Source organism: Sminthopsis crassicaudata, chromosome 1 (genome assembly GCF_048593235.1).
Source record: "Sminthopsis crassicaudata isolate SCR6 chromosome 1, ASM4859323v1, whole genome shotgun sequence".
Taxonomy (NCBI): domain Eukaryota; kingdom Metazoa; phylum Chordata; class Mammalia; order Dasyuromorphia; family Dasyuridae; genus Sminthopsis; species Sminthopsis crassicaudata.
The window spans coordinates 496,159,941-496,182,158 of NC_133617.1; the positions used below are offsets into that span (position 1 = coordinate 496,159,941).

Below are 22,218 nucleotides of genomic sequence, written 5' to 3' on the forward strand. Positions count from 1 at the left end.
AACAAAAGATTTTTGCAATTGTCAATGTTGAGGAAATTACCCATGAATATATCCGGTATAATAAAAAGCTATAATTTTTTTTTAAAAGCACAGAGATAAGAAACTTTTAAAAACATGAAAATGGATGGAGATCTAGAGACGAGAACCATGAGAGCGCAGTCATGAAAACCTAGAGAAAAATAAGAGTATAAAAGACAGTATAAAAGATTGTAGAGCTGTCCAGAAGGATGAGATATGAAAAAAGTTCATTAGATTTGGCAATCAGATTGTTAGGAGAGAGTAGCCAAAGAGATTGGTGAGATTAGAAGCCAGACTGTAAAAGTTTTAAAAATGAAGAAAAGGAAGTGAAGGTACCTTTGTAGACAATCTTCTCAAAGTTTACCCACAACAGGGAGGAGAAATACAGTGGAGAAGCAGTTCCCATAACACTTAAATGCTTTGACCTAGCTATATTTGGAGCATAAATCACAGAACAATGGCCACCAGTTAGTGATTTTTTTTGTTGTTCCTTTTGTTGTTACAGAAGCATATAAAAAACTGTCTCTGAAAGATTGAAGTGTGTGTGTGAAGCGAAGGTGTACCCACAGCCATCAAAGAAATCAGAGATTCTTATTATCATAGTCATTTTGTCCATATGTCCTATTAGAATGTAAATTTTATAATGTATCTCACTTAGTGTCTGCTTAGCATAGTGTTCTATACATAATAGGCACTTAAATGTTAAATGATTGTCAAACAGGAATAAAGTTACATGTGAGGACCAAGATTTGGAAGATGTTAAAAGCTGGGCAAATATTCACTTCCAGTCCTTCCACATTCTAGATCTTCTATGGACTCAAATACTTTTGTATAATAACCACCTAGTCTTCATATTCTCCCCCCCAACTAGGTCTAATATTTTGGTGCACCAAGTCATCAGTGTCTCTTATTACATTTGTGCTTCAATTACTCTTATCTATAAATTATCTTTCTATTATAGAGATACTTTGTAAAAAAAGGATGAAATAGTTACATTTGCTCTTCCATGACAAATTTCATAATTTATCTGGGTAAAGAATTTTATTGAGCCAGTAAAGTGCCCCTTATTTCTTACTAAATTTTGATTTTCCTATTTCTCTTTGTCCAGGGGTGCTTTTGAGCCAGTTCCAAACAGCTATCAAGAAACAATTATTCAATTTCCAGTGTGAGCATGTACTCATCAGAAATCAGCAGACACAGCTTCTGGCTTTTCCATTGTTTGTTTGGTTATCTAAACTTGAGAAAGTAATGAAAAGTGTAAATAATTTACCTTAAAAGTGTGTCATTCATCCTTTTTGTTTGTTTGTTTAATTTTTTTTTTTTTTTTTTTTTTTGCTGGAGGGGTAGCTGATCATTAAACATTTACCAATGCATGACTGCCTATATATCTTTTTCTTTTTTCTTTCTTTCTTCTTTCTCTTCTTTTCTTTCTTTCTCTTTCTTTCTCTTCTCTTTCTTTCTTTCTTTCTTTCTTTCTTCCTTCCTTCCTTCCTTCCTTCCTTCCTTCCTTCCTTCCTTCCTTCCTTCCTTCCTTCCTTCCTTCCTCCTCCCTCTCTCCCTCTCTCCCTCTCTCCTCTTCTCTTTCTTTCTTTCTTCTTCTTTTCTTTCTTTCTTTCTTTCTTTCTTTCTTTCTTTCTTTCTTTCTTTCTTTCTTTCTTTCTTTCTTTCTCTTCTTTCTTTCTTTCTTTCTTCTCTCTCTCTCTTTCTTCTCTCTCTCTCTCTCTCTTCTCTCTTTCTCTCTTTCTCTCTCTTTCTCTTCTCTCTTTCTCTTCTTCTCTCTTTCTCTCTTTCTCTCTCTTTCTCCTCTTCTCTCTTCTCTTCTCTCTTTCTCTCTCTTCTCTCTTTCTCTCTCTCCTTTCTCTTTCTTTCTCTCTTTCTCTCTTTCTCTCTTTCTCTCTTTCTTCTCTTCTTTCTCTTCTTTCTTTCTTTCTTTCTTTCTTTCTTTCTTTCTTCTTTCTTTCTTTCTTTCTTTCTTTCTTCTTCTTTCTTTCTTCTTTCTTTCTTTCTTTCTCTTCTTCTTTCTTTCTTTCTTTCTTTCTTTCCAAGCATGTGCATGGGTAATTTTTCCAACATTAATCCTTGCAAAACTTTTTGTTCCAAATTTTCCCCTTCTTCCCCTAACCCCCTCTCCTAGCTGGCAGGTAGTCCAATACATGTTAAATATGTTGAAATACATATTAAATCCAAAATATTTATACTTATCTTGTTGCACAAGAAAATCAGATCAAGAAGGAAGAAAAAGAAAAACTGAGAAAGAAAACACTGAGAAGATACTACAATGATTTACCATATCCTTCTCCAGCTCATTTTACAGATAAGAAAACTGAGGTAAACAGGATTAAGTGACTTGCCCAGGCTCACATAGCTAGTGTCTTCCTAATTGAAGACCCAACATTCTATCCACTATACCATCTAACTGCCACAAGAAATAAAATTACTTATTGGGGGCGGGGGAGAAAGGTGTTAGTAGGATAGCCATCATAATGGATTTGAAAGCAATGGATTTGGAAGTGGAAGAATAAATAAAAAATGAAAGAGCCCATAGCCATCAAAGAAAAAAAAAAGTGTTTACTCATATCCTCTATTCTCTAAAACGATGTGGTTTTGCATGAACATTCAATGCTTTTCCATGAATGCTAAGAAATCTTCCAAGGCCCTAACACTTGTAATAAGAAAAAATTAGTTATATATGTATTAATAATATGAATTGTTCCTTCTTTCAGCACTAACCACTTGATAGTCTAAAAATTTCAAAACTATCTTATTGTGAATTGATCTGGATGGATTTTTTTTTCTTTTCCCATGTGGCATTACTACTTGAGAAATTCAATTGGGATTAATTTATACATAGGTATCATGTCACTTTTTGATAATTAAAATCTCTCTTGGCTTGGATCTCACTCATTTCATTATCTTCTAACGTGACCCATTTGGCTTTTTTCAGATAGTTTCAGGGAATAAAATAAAACCGAACAGAAGTCTAAGGCCCAATTTCCTTAAGTGTTAGTCAAATGGTGAACTGCTATGAGGAAACCATGTGCAACAATTTAAAAATTATCTAGTTCTATTGAAAAGATTGGGAACAAACAGATTGGCCCATGATCTAAGACAAAAATCACACAAATTGCTAGGAGGCCTAATTAAATAAGGAAAATTTTTTCAATACTATTAAAATTTTCATTTGAAAGGGGAAGAAGTAAAGATAGACCATTCTATTTTTAATATCTTTAATAAAATATCTTAACACAATATTTTTTCTATTTTACATTTAAAATATAATTTATTTGAAACTAGTACATCAGCCCCTGATATGATATATGAGGACCTCCTTATTTTTTCAAAGCATTGAAATCTCTAAACTATGCAATTGCCATGCACAACAATGGAGACCTCATTTTTCCTACCCAGCACCCACATCTTAACCAAGTGAGCATCTTCCTCAGAATAGACTAAGGTGACTTCAGAAAATACCTAGTTTAAAGTATAAAATTACATCAAATTAATAGCCTGATATCTATTCTTTTCCTGGAGGGATTAAGGAAGTAGTAATACAGGGAGAGAATACATGGAGTATTCTCATATTACCCAACCTAATATATATACAAGCTTTTCTAGACTAAAGCCTAGCCTGGACATAGGCCCCTCTGCTCTTACACTGGAATCCTTTAACTTACTTTGTTAAATCACTCTCATATACACAACCTAACGCACTCCTCCTCATTCCATTTCTCTCTTTCCTAAATCTTTTTATTCTAAACAATTTGAAGGTTATTCCTCCTAGTCTTGTACCAAGTGACTCATTAACTTCCAAGTAAAAATATTCTTCCTCTGATCCACATTCCTTCCTGCACTCAAGTAACTTTTTGAAATAACCTCTTCTTCCCCAGGGATATTGTCATCCAGTCTTTGAAAAGTGGGTATCCTAGTATACAGGCATTGCTTATATTCCTACAAGTTTCTGGGATTTTATTTATTTTTATTTTTGTATTTTAACTTGGTAGGGACTTTCCTCCACTAAGAACCACATAGAAATATGGAAAAATAAGAAAGGTTACAAACATCACTGGTTTTCCATCTTTCTGAGTCAGATATGGGGAGCTGAAATCTCATGGTGTAGTATAATATGCAGAAAGTCTGGGAGAGATGTGATAGGAGATGCCAGCAGATATGGTTTGGTAAGACTAGAATTCAATGTATAACACCTGTTTTTCCCCTGTTTCCATGGAGTACTGCTCAGGAAAATTAATATGCCTATGATTTAATACCTTTTCATTATCCAAAAGACAAAACCAAGATTCAGAGATAGCCAGTCAGAGCTAGACTCTAGGTGTCCTGAGTCCCAATTCATTACTTTGACCATCTGACTATTTACTGCTTCCCCTTTGATCAGTGGGAGGGATCCGTGAGAGAAGAAAGAGGTTCAACTTTTTGACTACTGCAATTTTGACCTACAAGTGGAAGTCTGTTCCTTTAAGTAGCTATTCCTATGATATCTGAAATAGTTAGTAAGGTACTTGATCATTTATAACTCTTCTATTCCACAGGATTGCAAGAGGGGAAGGGCACCTAAAAGAGGAAAATTTTCCTCAGCTCAGGTTAAAAAAGAATTTCTAAAATGTTAATGTCATCACTGTGTTAAATAGCAAAGTCCAGGATTACAGTGTATAATTTTTTTTTGAGGAAGGGAAGGAAAAAAACCTCTGGAAACCCTTTGGTGTTGTGTATATGGAGGGAGGAAGGTATAGGTGTGGATGTGATTGGATAAGTGTGCCTGTGATTGCTTCAGAGACTGCTGAGAAGAAAAAGAGAGAAGGAGAGATATGTAGAGTTTGAATGATAGAAGGGTTTTCATCTTGGGAGATAATAGTGGATCTTCTCAATATGTCTTTGCAGTGTCTGAATCCAGAGAGACTATGAGAACCAATGACTGCATGTATTCAGTATCAGAGAATATGCATACAACTCCTCAAAGATATTATTCCTACTGTTCACTCTCATTTCAGATTTTTGGAGAAGATGCCAATGAACTCCCACTCTTCAGCACAAGTAAGAAGCCCTTCAGGCTCCTGTAGTCAGAAAAATTACTGGTTTCTGTACTTTCACTGTACAGATCAGCTCCCCTTCCCACTGAATGTTATATTTGCTCATTGTTTATGTTTTAATTGGTCTTCCTTGGTGATTAAAACTGTTTTTTTGTGTTAGCATTGTCTATGTGATCATTTTGGGAATGGTAGAGTCAGGGAGGGGGGTAAAGCTTGTTCAGAATTAATGCAATAGATTCACCTAGTATTTGCATTCAGGAGATAACCCTGGGAGCTGAAGTGCCCGAGAGAACAATGAGCTCTCCCTGGGAATGAGTCCAGGATACTGAGCCAGCATCCACTGTGCTTTAAACTGGTCCAAGTTTTGACAGGAGAAGTTAAGACCAGAGAGAGTATGTTTAATTCAACCTGAAGTCCTCCTAGAAAACCTGTGAGTCCAACATTATAATTCCAGTGGTAAGAATAGAAAGAGAAATATAGATTGTGGATTGTACTCTCAGGACTTTCTTGGGTTCTTTTGCTTCTGACACTTGACCCTATTAATTACCAGCGAGCTATTAATATCTTATTCCATATTGAGTACTTAGTTTCATTACATTAGTGATCTCTTATGTTCATATCCCAAACTGCTTTTGATTCTAGAGAAAGACTAATAAAGAAATTAGCCAGTATCAGTGATAGATGATTCGTTATATGAACAAATGATCTAAAACTATTTTCCCAAAGTAAAGTAGGTCCACAAATCACAAGTTGCTGCATCTTGGGTTATATAACTAGTTACCTTTTCCCCTTGCATTATCCATATTTAACTTCAGGGTGAAGAGGGAAGAATGCTGCTGCAAAGTCTCTCAGTTAAAGAATAAGGATTGTACTATCCACCCTAGTATGAATCCCAGGAAACTATATACAGAGAGACCCACTGAGAGATGTACCAGGTTTTGAGACCTACCAGTCATAACAAATCTCATTTATACAATACTTTATGTACATTATCATCTCTGATAGCCATACTTTATGAAGTAGGCAAGCTGTATTACTATCCCCAACTATGTAGCTCAATGGATAGAGTTCTGGGACTGGGGTCAGGAAAACTTCTCTTCCTGAGTTCAAATCTGGCTTCAGATCTCAACCCCAACAAAAATCTGATATCTACACTTTATGAAGTAAGCAATATGTTACTATCCCCATTTTACAGATAGGGAAATTGAGTGTGGGAGATTGTTAAGTTCTTTTTACTAGAAAGCTAGCAATGAGAAAAGTGTCAGAATTTAAGCAGTGGCTGGGAGACATCACAGCATAGGTGTAGCATAGCTCTAAATCAATCTTGAAACCAAAAAGACTTGAGTTTGTCTTGCCTATGAAACTGGTTGTATGACCCTGAGCAAGTCACTTAACCTCAAAGCATTCCAAACAAAACTCTAACACACACACACACACACATACACACACAAACAAATGTGATCCAAGAGAGTAACATGTATGGAATCAGGGCCCCAGTCCCAACAGTACTAATACCAACACCCATTGCCAAGTAATTACCCAATGGTAGACAGACAGCTATGCCCAAGAGTCTCTGGAATAGCAAAACCCATCCTCACATATTATTGCCCTTGTCATTGTTTAAAGGAACAACCCTCTTTTAGAGGTCCTTTCTGTAGGTATGTTAGTCTTCATCTTTTTAGGAGCCCTAATAATTGAAGACCCAGAAAATTCTAGCCATTAAAATATTTGTTACTATAAAGGTCTCATTTCCAAAATATATAGAGAATTGACTCTAATTTATAAGAAATCAAGCCATTCTCCAATTGATAAATGGTCAAAGGATATGAACAGACAATTCTCAGATGAAGACATTGAAACTATTTCTAGCCATATGAAAAGATGCTCCAAGTCATTATTAATCAGAGAAATGCAAATTAATACAACTCTGAGATACCACTGCACAACTGTCAGATTAGCTAGAATGACAGGGAATGTTGGAGGGGATGTGAGAAAACTGGGACACTGATGGTGGAGTTATGAATGGATCCAGCCATTATGGAGAGCAATTTGGAACTATGCCCAAAAAGTTATCAAACTGAACATACCCTTTGATCCAGCAGTGCTACTACTGGGCTTATATCCCAAAGATATTTTTAAGAAGTGAAAGGGACCTGTATGAGCAAGAATGTTTGTGGCAGCCCTCCTTGTAGTGGCCAGTAATAAATTGTAGTATATGAAAGTTATGGAATATTATTGTTCTGTAAGAAATGACCTTTCAGAAAGTCCTGGAGAGACTTACATGAACTGATGCTGAGTGAAATGAGCAGGAGCAAGAGATCATTATATACTTCAACAACAATACTGTATGATGATCAATTCTGATGGATGTGGCCCTCTTCAACAATGAGATGAACCAAATCAGTTCCAATAGAGCAGTAATGACTGAACCAGCTACACCCAGCGAAGGAACTCTGGGAGATGAATATGAATCACTACATAGAATTCCCAATCCCTCTATTTTTGTCTGCCTGCATTTTTGATTTCCTTCACAGGCTAATTGAACACTATTTCAAAGTCTGATTCTTTTTGTACAGCAAAATCACCATATGGACATGTATACATATATTGTATTTAATTTATACTTTAACATATTTAACATATATTGGTCAACCTGCCATCTGGGGGTGGGGGTGGGGGAAGAAGGGGAAAAATTGGAACAAAAGGTTTTGCAATTATCAATGCTGAAAAATTACTCATGCATATATCTGGTAAATAAAAAGTTATAATAATAAAATAAAAAAAATCTTTGTTACTTTGTTCAATATCAAAAATATTTTTTGTTTTATCAAAGGAAAGACACTAAAGAAGATAGCTTACTATATGCCTTGCCAGTGCAAAAACTACCGGGTCTTTTCATCTGTCTTGACAATGGGCTCTTTTATATGTTCTGTCCCTACCTAGTAGAATGTGAACTCCTGGAGAACAGGGATTATTAAGCTTTTCTATTTTTATTTCAGCTCACAATACTTTATACAAAGTGATCATTTAATAAAAAACAATTTCCATTCTTTCTTTTATTCATTCATTCATTCATTCATCAAAGCTTAATGGGAAGAACATATTAGAACAACTCATACTTATACTAAGCCTGTCTTAACACATACTTTTGACATGTTATGACAATAGCTATAGAAGGTACTTGAACAAAAACTTGTACTATGCTAATGAGACAGGATTTATCACCTCAATGCAACTACTAAAAATAACACTTTTCTAAAAGGTAAAAGGAAATTGATATTTTCATAGCACACAAAAAAACAGATTAAAAATTAAAAAGCAGGAATCAACTTTGTAATAAGCAAACCTCACTTCAAGAAAGAAATTGAAAAAAAAATCTGATAATGCTTGTAACAAAAACTGATTTATCTCCAGGAATAGCATGTAAAACAACAAAGATTTAATTACAGAATTAGATTGCCATCCATGGGTGATATTTACATAAACTCAACTAAAAATATATTGACTGAGTCAAGAAGATTTATTTATAGAAACAGTATATGATAATGAGTCATGATAGGTCACTGGAACTAGATATTAGAGAAAGACGATCCTTAAAAGGCCCAGAGATAATGATCAAAGCCAAATATAATGGAATGGTAAAAATTGTATAACCAATCACTACAGATTACAAAAATCTAAGATTTATTAGATATTAAGATACATTAATAGTCTAAATGCAAAGAAACTATCATTTATAAACTAAAATAACAAATCTCTATTAAAAACATCCTTTGAGAATTCAACAAATGAAATGCACTGGAACTAGACATCATTATAGATAGAACTGCTGTGCACAACTGCCTAGACATAATAGTAAACCACAAACATTTTTAATATTTACTTTCAAATTCTGAGTTCCAACATTCTCTGCCTTCTTCCAAGCCTTCCTCTACTTATTGAGAAGGAAAGCAATCTGATGCAAATGATACATATTAAATCATCAAAACATATTTTCATGTTACAAAAAACACAATCAAGAAAACTATAGTGAGGGGAAAAAACTTTTTAAAAAATATGCTCCACCCTGCACTCAGAGTTTTTCTGTTTTCTCTCTCTGGAGGTAAACAGCAGTTTTCAACATGTAACTATGAAAATGTTATGAATCATTGCATTGATGGGAGTAACTAAGTCTTTCACAGTTGATTATAGTTACAACAGTGTTATTACTATATACAATGTTCTGGTTCTGTTCTCTTAATTTTTGCCTCAGATCAACCCTTTGGCTTTTTTGTCTTGTTTTCATAGCTAGTTCTAGAGGTCTGTAAGTTTTGGGTGTTTGCAAGATGTAATTTAGGAAGAGGTGCTGCTCTCCTCTTCTGAGCTTTGTTCTTCATCCAGGTAAGCCCATTAATTTCTTATAACCACAACTGTTCTTTTCCCTGAAACTGCAATTCAACTCTAATGTAAGTAGGGTCCCTGCCTCCTTGTAACGGCAAGTGCTAGCTCTCCTTTCTGTCCCAGAACTGTGATATGGAATAATAGGTAATGGCTCTGGTCTTGTGCCCAGTGCTAGTATAGGGACCCCTGTAATTTCTTTTTGACCAAGTGTCCAATTTCTTTACTTTCTCTGGACAGTGGGAGCTCCTGATGATATTGCTACTGCTGCTACAGTACCTCCACGGCTCATAGCTGGTGTTGCCAACCTATGTTTTTTTGCCAACCTTTATCCCAATACCACAGACCTCTCCTGATATAATAAAAAAATACTCACTCCAACTTTTATTGGTTAATTGTGTCACTTTAGAATTTGATTTGACACAATATTTTTAAATTGTTTGGAAGGGAAAACTGAGAAAATTCAATTATTACACTCTCTTTGTTTTGCCATTTTGAATCTTGAGTGACAAAAATTCAATAATAATAGTTTTAATATAGCCTTACTAAAGAATTTTTTAACTATAAACTATATAGAATGAAAAGCTTTTGAAATATAGAAGCCTCCAAGAAATTAAACTCATTGGGCAGCTGGGTGGCACAGTGGATAGAGCACTAGCCTTGAAGTCAGGAGGACCTGATTTCAAATTTGCCCACAGACACGTAACACTTCCTAGTTATGTGACCCTGGGCAAGTCACTTAACCCCAATTGCCTTAGCAGAAAAAAGAAAAAACAAAGAAATTAAGCTTACATGTGAACAGAATAAGCTATGTGTCAACTCTGTTGTTGATCAAATATTGGTAAAGATGTTAATAACTTCATACTCATTCAGTTACAAAAAGATATTATTTTTATATATCTGCACAATAGACCACAGGATAAAATAATAAAAGCAGGATAGGAGCTATTGGCCTCAGACCGTTTCTAATTGAACCCCATTAAAAAGTTTAGAATGAAATAATATTATAATAATAATAGTAAAATATACATTTTTAATCTTACTATTCCCATTTTAACCTAACTATTCCCATTCTTGTACTCTATAATCTGGTCAGACAGGACTCCTTGTTATTATTCCTAATATCCAACATTCCATATTTGATCTTTCTGATAGCATGTGGAGTTCCACTTCATCTCTTAGAATCTCTTCTTTCCTTCAGAACTCTCTCTTCTTCAAGGGAAATCTTTTATATTAACTTCCCTGATGCTTCTGGCTACTAGTTCTCTACTAAAGAAAATATAATTATGTACATATTGTCTTCTCTATTGAAATGTAAGCTTCTCCAGGACAGAAACTGTTTCATTTTTCTTTTTGTGAACCCAACACCTAGTATAGTGCTTAGTGGATATATGGTGGATACACAATAAAAGTTGATAGATTGTTTGATGTCCACATGGAAAACTATCTTCTAATTCAAACATGACATTAATACAATATCCATAACAACTGATATAAAACATGGCCACTTTTAGGAAGACTGTTTCAGGCTCTGAATAGTTCTACGAAACCTTTACCTATTATTATCTCTTCTGTTGTTATTTGTCTTTCATTTTTGAAGTGGACCAATGGTACTGTGGGTGATGTCTTAATTTGAACATGACTTGGATTGAAGTGAGACAAAGTTGCACAGCCTTGCTTTCTCTTCCAGAGACATTAAAGTCCAATGGCAAGGCAAACATCTCAAGATGGCTGGTGATAGCTCTGGATGCAATGGATGATCTTAGTATTCTTAGTGCTTTGAGCACTCTACCACATTTGCTTCAGCAGTCTTCATGATCATTGGAACAAATTGTTCATATCTGCCCATGGAAGATTAAGGGTTTTATAATTAATTCTAGAAGCAACAGGGAGCCAGAAGGTCATCACCCTCTCAAAGCATTAATTTAATTAGTCTTCTAATAACATATCTCACTTTGAAAAACCAAAATCATCCTTTGAATTCGTACATATGATCATTTTTGGCATGCAAATATAAGATTTTAGCTCTGTTACATTTTATCTTAACGATGAATTATCTTGGTATTTTCCTACTGATTAAAAACAAACAACAACAACAAAAAACCCCCACCAACTTCTCTGCTGACTCATCTTAATGACACAGGACTAATTCCAATATATAAATGAGTAAAATTAAACTTTGTGTACTGTATTTTATGTAAAGAAATCTCCTACAATTCACTTTTTTCTCCAATAACAGGCTCACAAACTGTTCACAAGATAACTTCTTGAGTTCCAAAACCATCTAGCTAGTTTCAAAAGTAAATTTGGATAATAAAATTTATTTTTATCATTATTTCATATCAAATTTTTATTTGTTTAAAATAATTGCCTTAGTTGGAATGTTTTGATTTCCAAGATAATCAGCTAAGGAGATAATTATCACTGGTTTATCCCTCTTTCTAAGACATTCATTAAAAGGGGTTGGCTAATTAACCTTGCCAGGAATATACACTTGAACTTTCCTAATTTTCATAACTCAATTATGGTGCTAGATATATGTGTATAAAATTTTACTTTTAGATAAGAAAAATTCCCCTTTTCCTGCTATACAATGCAAGGATGAGTAATATCCTTCCTTCCTCTCACCACTAGAGAGGAAAAAAGAAAAAAAAAAAACTAAAAATCCCTATGCCTGCTTGATTTATCTCTTTAACAAGATTCTTCTTTGTTTTCTATAAAATTAGTCTGAATATAAAGCAGGGAAAATACAAACAAGTGACTTCTTGTTCAACTAGTAGTTACTAAAAGTAGATAAGACTTCTTGCTAATAGTTTTACCAATGAATTTCTTGGCCACAGAAACACTTTATTGATAGAATAATTTTAGTCAGAATTGTTTTTATTATAATGAGGGATACATTCATTTGTGTGCTTTCTTTATACAGTTTTTATGCCCCCTCTGATGCCTAATTAATTAATTCCTGGGCATTTGAAGCCAGAGAGCTATGTTTCTATTTCCTTCTTTTTGAGAACAAAGACTGTAATGTACTTCAGATTCTAAAGTTTTGTACGTGGTTTGCTTTTTCATTTATGTGGCCACTAAACTATCCACAAAAAGTAATAATTTAGAAAGTATTTCTTGCAAAATTTTGAGGAGTAAAGGATAGGAGAGCTCATCTTTTCAGGCAAGACTATTCCCATCAATCTGTCAAACCTATTTTATAATTAGTGTTACCTATCTCTCCTAATTTTGTGTAACCTAGAAATATGATAGGCATGCCATTTATATCTTCATCTTTATATAAATGCTGATCAATGTAGGAAAAATAATCTTTCCTCAAAAAAATAGATTGAGGTTTTACATATAAGCCATTAATATAAGAGCTTTGGATCTTTTATCATTTTTCCTAACCATTCATAAAGTAATAGGGGATAGTATAATTAAGTTCTGAAGTATAGGTAGGGTCAAGAAAGTTGTAGAGATACTACTTTGTACTAAAAATCCTATAGGACGCTAGCAAAATAGAACTTCAAAAAAAATTCAATAGATGTATCTATCTAAAATTAAAAGCTAATATTATATATAATGGAAACAGTAGAAGCTTTCTTACTTAATAGAGAAATAAAATGGAGCAGTTTTATGGAAAAGGCTTTGGCCTTACAGTCAAGAAGACATGAATTCAAATCCGGGTATTTTTTAGCTGTATGATCTTGGGGAAGTCATTTCACTTCTGTTTGCTTTAATATATTAGAGAAGGAAATGGTGTGCTACTACAGTATCTTTATCAAAAAAAAATCCCTATGGAGAGTCACAGGGATCATGAAGGATCAGACATGACTGAGCAACAAAATAAGGACATCCCCTTTCTCTGTCTTATTTGACAAAGTTCTAGAAATACTAGCAATGGAACTAAGATAAGAGAAAGAAACTAAAGGCATATAGATAGGCTAAGAGAAAACAAAACTAACCCTACTTAGAAAATCCTAGGGAATTAGCAATCAACTGAAAAAAATTAATAACTTTTTTAAAAAGTAGGAAATTACAAAATAAGCCCATTAAAAAACTCAAAAAAACAAGCCAGTATACATATAAAAACACACATATTTATAAATCAGAATCTAGGAGAGAATAATAGATAAGGAAGCTATATGCAAAATACATACAAAATGAATAAAATATCTGGGAGGCAGACTATACAAGCATATTGATACTTATATAGACACAATTTCAAAACATGCTCTTAAAAGTAGAGGATTTACAAATGACTAGAGAAATATTCAGTATTTATAGCTGTCATGTGAATATAAAAAAATGAAAATACTACTGAAATGAATTTATGGAATTTGCATTATACCAATCAAACTATCAAGGGGAAACTTTATAGAAATAGTTTTTTTTTTCATTAGAATTCATTTGGGAACAAAATATAATATTAAGGAAAATGAAAAAAAAAATAGGAACAAAGGAAGAACAGTACCCACAAACCCCAAACCATGTTATGAAGCATTAAAATTCAAAAATATTTTAAAGAATAAAATAATGTTATATTTTAAGAATAATTGCGCAAATAAATGATTTTGACTATCATAAATACCCAGATTAACTACAAAGGATATTTGAAGGAAGATGCTATTTGCATCCAAAGAACTGATAAGTAGAAGTATGTATAGAATGATTTTACACACACATACACACACACACACACACACACACACACACACACACACACACATATATATATATATATATATTTGTGTCTAATGGTAGTCATCTGTAAGATGAGGAGAGGAAAAGAAAAAAGGAAAGAAAAAAGAAATATAACTTTATTATGTATTTAAAAGGAATAGCAAGTTATACATAATAAATTTGCAGTTTTGTGTGCAATTATCTTTTAAAAATTATATTAATGGTCATGAAAATGCTTATTTTATTCCATAAATGTAAAACAAAATTAAAATACTTTCTGATGGTTAAAAAGTAAAAGAGTAAATCAATGGAACAGACTAGAAAAGAAACAAAAGTAATTTAATTCAATTATCCCTGTGTCCAATCACCTGAAAACATAAATTACATAGGAAACAGCTTCCTATTTGATAAGAATTACTAGGAAACTTAAAATTTGTCTGATTATGATTGTTTGGATCCACATCCTAAATATTATACAACAGTAAAGTCAAAATGAATATGTAACTTGAATATATATGATTATGCCACCAAAAATGAAGATAGTAAATTAAATACTTTTCATAATTATGGCTGAGGATGAATTATTTAACAAAAAATAAAGATGATTACAAAATATAAAATAGATCATCTGTGCCGCAGAAACAATGATTTTGAATTGTAATGATGAAGAAGACTTTTGAGAATCCCTTAGGCAGTAAGGAGAACAAATCAATCAATATTTAGAGAAATTCAGGCTATTCACTGGAAAGTCAAATTACTGAAACTGAAGCAAATACAAAACAAAAGCAATATAACGAAAAGATGGAATTCATAGGAAAAGATTTTGATATTGGAAAAGATTGAATGCAAAAGAAAAAAAGGATGTCAGAAGCTGAAAGGAATAGATAGTAGCATAGAAACAATGAACATGAACTTGGACAGGCTTCAAAAGACAGTAATAGAGAGCCTGGCATGCTATGGCTCATGGAATAATGAAGAATTGGACATGATAATAATAGTTTTGATTACATGAAACTAAAAAACTTTTGCATAAACAGAATTAATGCAATTAGAATAACAAATATATCAGGCAAGAAAAATATTTATATGAAACATCTCTGACAAAAATTTTAGATATAAGATATATGGTTAATTAATATGACTATAGAACAAAAATTATTTTTCTTCTCAAAAGAATCAAAAACTATCAGTCTTATGAAAGGATGTTCCAAATCACTAATATAAGAGAAATGAACATTAAAACAACCCTTAGGTTTAAGCTCACACTCAATAAATGACAAAAATGAAAAAAAAAAAAAAAGATAGGATTAGCAAGTGTCAGAAAAGTTGTGGAAAGACAAAGACACAAATGAATTGTGGGTGATATAGAGCTTTGATTATTTCATTAATTTTTAATTTTTCTTCCCCAATTACAAATAAAGACAATTTTTAAAACATTCACTTAAAATATTTTTTAATTTCAAATTTGTCCTCTTTTCTTCCTTTTCCTCCTTAAAAAGTTAAGAATTTTAAATCATTATATATGTGCAATCATATAAAACATATTTCCATGGTAGTCATTGGAAAGAAGAAACAAAAGAAAAGAAAAAACTAAAAAAGGTAAAGAAAGTGAAAATAACATGTTTCAATATGCATTTAGATTCCAATTGTTTTTAATCTGGATGAAAACATTTTTCATCATGAATAAGTCCTTTGGAATTGTCTCAGATCATTGTATTGCTGAGAAGAGCTAAGTTACTCATAATTATCATCATACAATATTGCTGTTATTGTATACAATGTTTTCTGATTCTGCTCATTTCACTTTGTATCAAGTCATGTATATCTTTCTAGGTTTTTCTGAAAATATCTTGCTCAGCATTTTAAAATAGCACAATAATATTATTACATCCATATACCATAATTTGCTCAGATTATTCTCCAATTGAGCAGCATCACCACTATTTCCAATTCTTTGCCAACAAAAAGAATACTATAAATATTTTTGTATATGTATGACTTAATCATTTAAAAGTCCTTTGGAATTATATTAAGAAAATTACTAAAATGTGCTTATCTACTGATTCAGAGATTTCAGTGCTAGGTATATATCCCAAAAGAAGTTAAGAACAAATAGAAAGATTACAAAACATTCATGCCAGTACTTTTTGTAGTAAAGAGTTAGGAAAGATTAAATGCCTATGAAATACGATGAATACAAAAACATATATATTTTTCTTACTTTGTTTTGTATCAAGTCATATTATCTTCATACATGTGTATATATAATTATATATTATTATATTATAAAGAACAAGAATAATAAAACAATAAAAACTTAATATCATGAAATTTAAAAGACCAAGCTTCACCTCAAAGAAGAGATACATAAAGCTTCCTCCTACCCCTACCTACCACTTCTTTGAAAAGATAAGGGACTATCAATATGTAACATTTAATATAAAGGCAGACTTTTTTTTTTTAATATGGTGGCTTGTTTTGTTGAATTCTTTTTTCCCTCTTTTTCATTCTTTATTATATGGGATTACTGTGAGGGTCTATGTCCAGAAATGAGTGTCCTTTTACAATAAAAAAAAAATCAATAAAATTAAATTAAAATTACATTTGTATATATAATTAACGTGTGTGTGCGCGCGCACGCACGCGCATATTAAAAGAAAAGTCCAGAGACTGGGGCTCATTTGAGTAAGGACAGTCAGTCTCGAGAGAACACAGGAGTCCCCAGGTAGATGGGATAGTCTAAAGACATTGAAGCTTTAAGGGAGATATTTTAAAGGTAAAAGTTGAAGGAGAAAGTGCAAATTTAGCTTTAAATTGCAATTTTATTTAGGGGCTATTTAGGACTTTACCATAGAGATCACACAGTTTCTATTCAGACTAGTACCATGGGGGAGGGGAAGAAGGGAGGGAGGAAGGTCAATAAGGGCTTAGGAGAAGACAAGATGCAGTGGAGAAAGTAACTTGGGAGAGAGTATTCAGAAGACTTTGGAAAATGACTTAGTATACTGAGATCTTGAAGTTAAGAAAATTCCTGACTTGACACTATTCAAAGCTTTACCTGGACATCCAAAATTTTGAGTTCTGACATTAAGAGCCAGATGTGTGTGTTTGGGGGGGGGTAGGAAGGTTAGGGGTGTCTTTATTCATTCAATAAACATTAATGAAATACTAAATAAGATAATTTTGTAGGAAAAAATGCTTAATACAGTGCATAACACATAGTAGGCATTTTAGAAATCCTTGTTCCCTTCCCTTTTTCTCCTTCCCTACTTCTTCCCCAACCCTTCCCACACAAAAACATTTTTTTTAAATGAAAAACAACAGGATCACTAAGCATCTCTCACTTAAGGGAGTGATACCCCTGTAATTGCTTAGGAATAGATCAGACTCAGCTGTCAATACCATATTTATGTTAGGACAAATAGGAATTAACTGATATGGATCAAGTACCTTACAGGACACATCATGTAGGCTTACCAAAGAAGCACACAAAATCTTCAATGGACTTGAAACTATTCCAGGCTATCAGATGCTATACAGGTTGGATTAAAAATGGGAATAGCAATCTTATAAAAAGTTCCCAGTGACACCGAATACCTATAAATAGCTGAGAGGGCCTACACTTGGAAAGCTTCATCGGAAAATTACTCCAGTAAACCCTAGTAAACACTAGTCAATTTTACCCAGAAGGAAGATGGAACTGTCTTGTGAATTGAAGCTCAAGTTCCAACTCAGCTAGCTATTCTAAACCCAAGGATTAAGTGAAGCTTGTATGTTCTAATGGACAGTTTCTACATTTCAGCAATAGCAGCCAGCTGGAAAGACTAAAAAAAAATGCACCATGTGCTTTGATTATTTGCACAAAGTAAAATCAACAAATAAAACTGATTTTGTAAATTGTTTGCTGTTTTCTTTTCAAATGAATTTTCTTTCTGACTTCTCTGACAGAAGTCATTTGTTTATTTATATTAAAGAACTTAAAGCACATAGCAAATAAAATTGCTCATTGTGTTGAAAAATATATTTGATCATATTAATTATCATTAAATGTTTCTTATGCTTTTCCCAGATCTTTTTTTTTTAATAAAATAAGAGAAGAGACTAGAGATGTTTATTTTGCCTCCTTAAGAACCACCTTTTGATCCCTGCTATGCTGTATCACTACAATAGGATAGTTTGAGAAAACATAGTCTTGTAAAAAGGCTCAAGAAAGACTTCACAGAGAAAGTGGTGTTTGAATGGTGCCTAGAATTCTAAAAGGAGTCAGTCCAGAAGTGGTGGGACAACAAGCCTGTAATCCTCACTGCTAGGGAACAGTGTGGCTGGTAGCTTGAGTGTGAGAGGGTAAGTAGGGCAAAAGATGATCAACTGCCCTTTTTAACTCCAATAAAAATATTGTGAGATCCCCAGGAATAGAGTACCACTAGGCTACCTAAGTAGCCTAAGTAAAAAAAAAAATGGATGTAAAAATTTCCTTGAGACTTGAAACTAAAAGCTCAGATTGTTTACAAATCCTTTCCACCTGAGTACAAAGCCTTCATAGAGGTGCTCTCATACTTGGCTAGTGGATCACAAAGGCATGGGAGTTTCATTCAGCTGAATCTATTCAAGATGTCTTCAAAGCCTGTATTTGTTCAATATCATTATTCTGGTACAAATGTCCCATTTTGTTTAAGTATCAAATCTAAATTATCTAGGTCAGGTCAATGCCAGAACATCAAGAAAATTAAAGAGATTACCAAAAGAAATTGTAAAGAAAGAAATAAATATAGGGGACCCGAGATAGAGCCCTGAGAAGCATTCTATGTATGATAGGCTAGTAAGGGAAATGGAGAAGGAGGAGGTGAACCAGCATCGAATGGTGTAATGAAAATTCATAGAGGCAAGAGAATATAGTAGCAAAGGTTAGTTAGCAGTATCAAATGCAGCAGATATGTTTAGAAGGATTTGGATTAAGAAAAGACCATTAGATTTGGCAATTAAGAGATCATTAATAACTTTGGAGAGAGCATTTTCAGTGAATGATGAGAACCAGAAGCCAGAAGTGAGAAGTGAGAGAAAAAGAAGAAAATACAGTGAATATAAATAATTTTTCTAGGAATTTATCTGAGAAAACAAAGTTTTTTTAAGGATTGGAGACTTGAGCATATTTGAAAACTTTAGCAAAGGAACCAGTAGATAGGAAGTTATTAAAGTTATAATCACAGGAAAGAACCAAGGGCACTTGCCGAGGGGCTGGCCCAGTCAAGGAGAAAAGCTACCTCATTGTCAAAAAAGGAAACAGAGGGGGATATAGTGGGGATTAGGTCTTGAGTTTTGAGATGGAAGGAATAGGAGCAGATGGAGCTCATATTGAAGGCCACAATATTCCCTTTTAAGAGATAAAATTCTCAAGAGAGAGAGAGAAGAGGGATAGGTGCAGGAAGTTTGAGTAGGAAAGAGAAAGCTTAGGTTTTTTGTGGTCATTGAGGCAATTATTTTGAAAGGGATAAAAAGATTTTCTTGTTTCAATGAAAGCCTGGTTGAAGTTGGGTAACATGAATTTACAATTTACCCAGTCAAAATGTTATGGGACCTCCTCCTATATCATTTGACTAACTTGAGATAGAGTAAAAATAGATGACAGCTGAAGTTTGGCAAGGTATGTGTAGTGAAAAATAGGTATAGGATATATTCATGATAGGTAATTATGGTCAAATAGATGTAAGATGTGAGAGGTTTTAATTAGGGAAATAAAACATTGGTGGCAATGGTGAAATCCAGCCTATGACCATCCATCCTGATATATGGCTGAAAAGAAGAGAAGAGCTTGAACCGAGTTCTTTCTTAACTTTTTAAAAAATATATCATGGACCTTTTGGCATTCTGGTGAAATCTATAGACAGATTTCTTAGAATAATATACTAGAAAACTTCAGCATTCATTTTGATGTTCTCTCAAATTCTCTTTCTCAAGCTTCTTAATTCACATTACCTGGTTCAGGGGTTATGGTCAGAGTACATGAACTTAAAAAATTATCTTGATCATTTTTATTCCAATATAATTGGTGTCTGTTATAAATCATATATTTTATTGTGTGTAAAGCAAGGCTTTGCAATGATTTTATTTTCTTTTTCAAGGCACTGGTACTTTCAGAACCTCAACTAGTTTTTCCTCTTCATTTTCTATCTATCCTGAAATGACTCAGAAGAGCATTTACGGATAATTCCAATATCCTGCAGAGACAGTGATGTATATTCAAGTTTAAGAACACTCACTATTCTGGAATTAGATTATCCTTTTTGTGACTGTTTCACATTAAATTCGGTTATGTCAGTAAAAAGTTTTTCCAAACAATTTCATGACCACTGTTTTCTAGAGTCATCACACCCACTGCTTCCTCCTCATCTTCTATTTGTTTCCACATGGTCCCTCCTCTCCTCAGGAATTGCTTTTAAATTATACAGAGATCTAAAGTAAGAACAATGGCATGAACAGATTTTAACAATGTGGTTCATAACAAAGGAAAGAAAAACTGCATTTGTGAATAAGTATTGCAAAAAAAATCCACCAGAGAGAAAATAGAAATTATATGGATTTTACAGCCTAGACTAAATTAAAAGAACTAGCCATACTTGAAGAACACTGATTTTCCTATTCCATGTCCTTTTAGGATAGAAACAAGTTGTTGGATTGTTCTTATCTTCTTTTTTAAAAACAGGTATTGATGGCTGTTAAAATTTCCCTGAAAACTCACACAACTTTTCCAAACAATTTTTCTGGGTTTTGTTTTTTGGGTTTTTTTTTTTTTTACCAAGTTCATTTAATTCCAAAACACTATCTCGTGTACTCACCTGCCTCTTTCATCTTGGAAGCCTGCCATTTGCAGATAGATGATTCATTCAGTTTCTGAACCATGTTCCTAGGGATAATTAGTTTCTTCTCTCCTATTCACTTTTCCCTACTCCCTTTCCCCTTCCTGTATTATTGTTGTTAGTTGTAGCTGAAACATTATATTCAATTCAATTCAATTCAATACTATCCCACTATGTTTAAAGTTCTGTGCTAAATGTTGGAGAAGATAAAGAAAAATGATTCAAGTCCTTAGGAAACATGAAATCTAGTTGCCTACATTCTAGTTTTTATCTTCAAAGCCTTTTTCTAACAAACATTTAGCAAGACCTTTTTATCTCACTGTTCTATCCCTGGATAAGGAAAAAATTATCCTAAATCCTGAAAGAGTTGAAATGATGCAGAAAGGTTAGGCCAGGACAAGACATTATCACTAAACATCCTTATTTTTTGATGTCACTCAGACTTCTAGTCCCATGTATATACTGACCTCTAGGGGTTGGCTTTCCTTCATATAAAGCCTTTATCTTCTCATTGAGTTCCATAACTGTGATGGCAGCCTCCTGCTTAGCTGTTGCCAAATCAGTCTGTAGCTTTTTCATTTTCCTTTTGTGCTTAAGTTTCTTTAAAAGAGAGAGAGAGAGAGAGAGAAAGAGAGAGAAGAAGGAGAAGAAAGAAAGAAAAAGAAAAAAGTTTTCATCATAAAAAACAGGTGGGAATGAGGGTGGGGGAGAAAAAGAAACAGAAAGGCAAAGAGAGGAAAATAACTAACAATTTCTATACACATAACCTTGGAAGAATGACATAGCTGGAAAATGTTTGGGGCTTATACAGATCAGATCCTGTTTGACATTTATATAATAGGATATGCATGTGTCCTTGTGTATGCAAGGGAGATAACAAATTGAAATCCAAATCACTTTAAGATTCACTGGCTACATTAAAATAGCATTTAACTTCTCTATGGGTTCCCAGAATGGAAAAATTTAGACTTTTTGAGGCAATGTAGAAAAGCAGCTATATTAGAAACATTATCTGCCAAACTGAACTTCACTACCATTGATAAACTACAGTGGAGTCAGCTATAAATTTTTCTTACTTCCTTAAAATATTTGGAATTTTTCCTGATTTGGAAATAAATCCAGTTGAATTTGAATTTATCATAGTCTTTTAGACTCTTTATGTCCTCTCAAAAAGCAAGGAAAAATAGGAAGAAAAGAAGGAAGGAATAGAAAGAGAGAGAAAGAAAGCAAGAAAGCAAGAAAGCAAGAAAGCAAGAAAG

General features: G+C 33.3%; 1 protein-coding gene across 1 annotated transcript in view; it reads right to left on the reverse strand.

Moving 5' to 3' along the window:
* The window catches only part of LOC141555061 (coiled-coil domain-containing protein 192-like), a 75,837-nt gene extending 54,284 nt beyond the window's left edge, over window positions 1-21,553 (reverse strand). The window contains exon 1 of the mRNA XM_074287638.1: window positions 21,427-21,553. Coding sequence (XP_074143739.1) covers window positions 21,427-21,538 — 112 coding nt within the window. The 5' untranslated portion in view covers window positions 21,539-21,553. The remainder of the gene's footprint in view (window positions 1-21,426) is intronic.
* Between the last annotated feature and the right edge of the window lie 665 nt (window positions 21,554-22,218).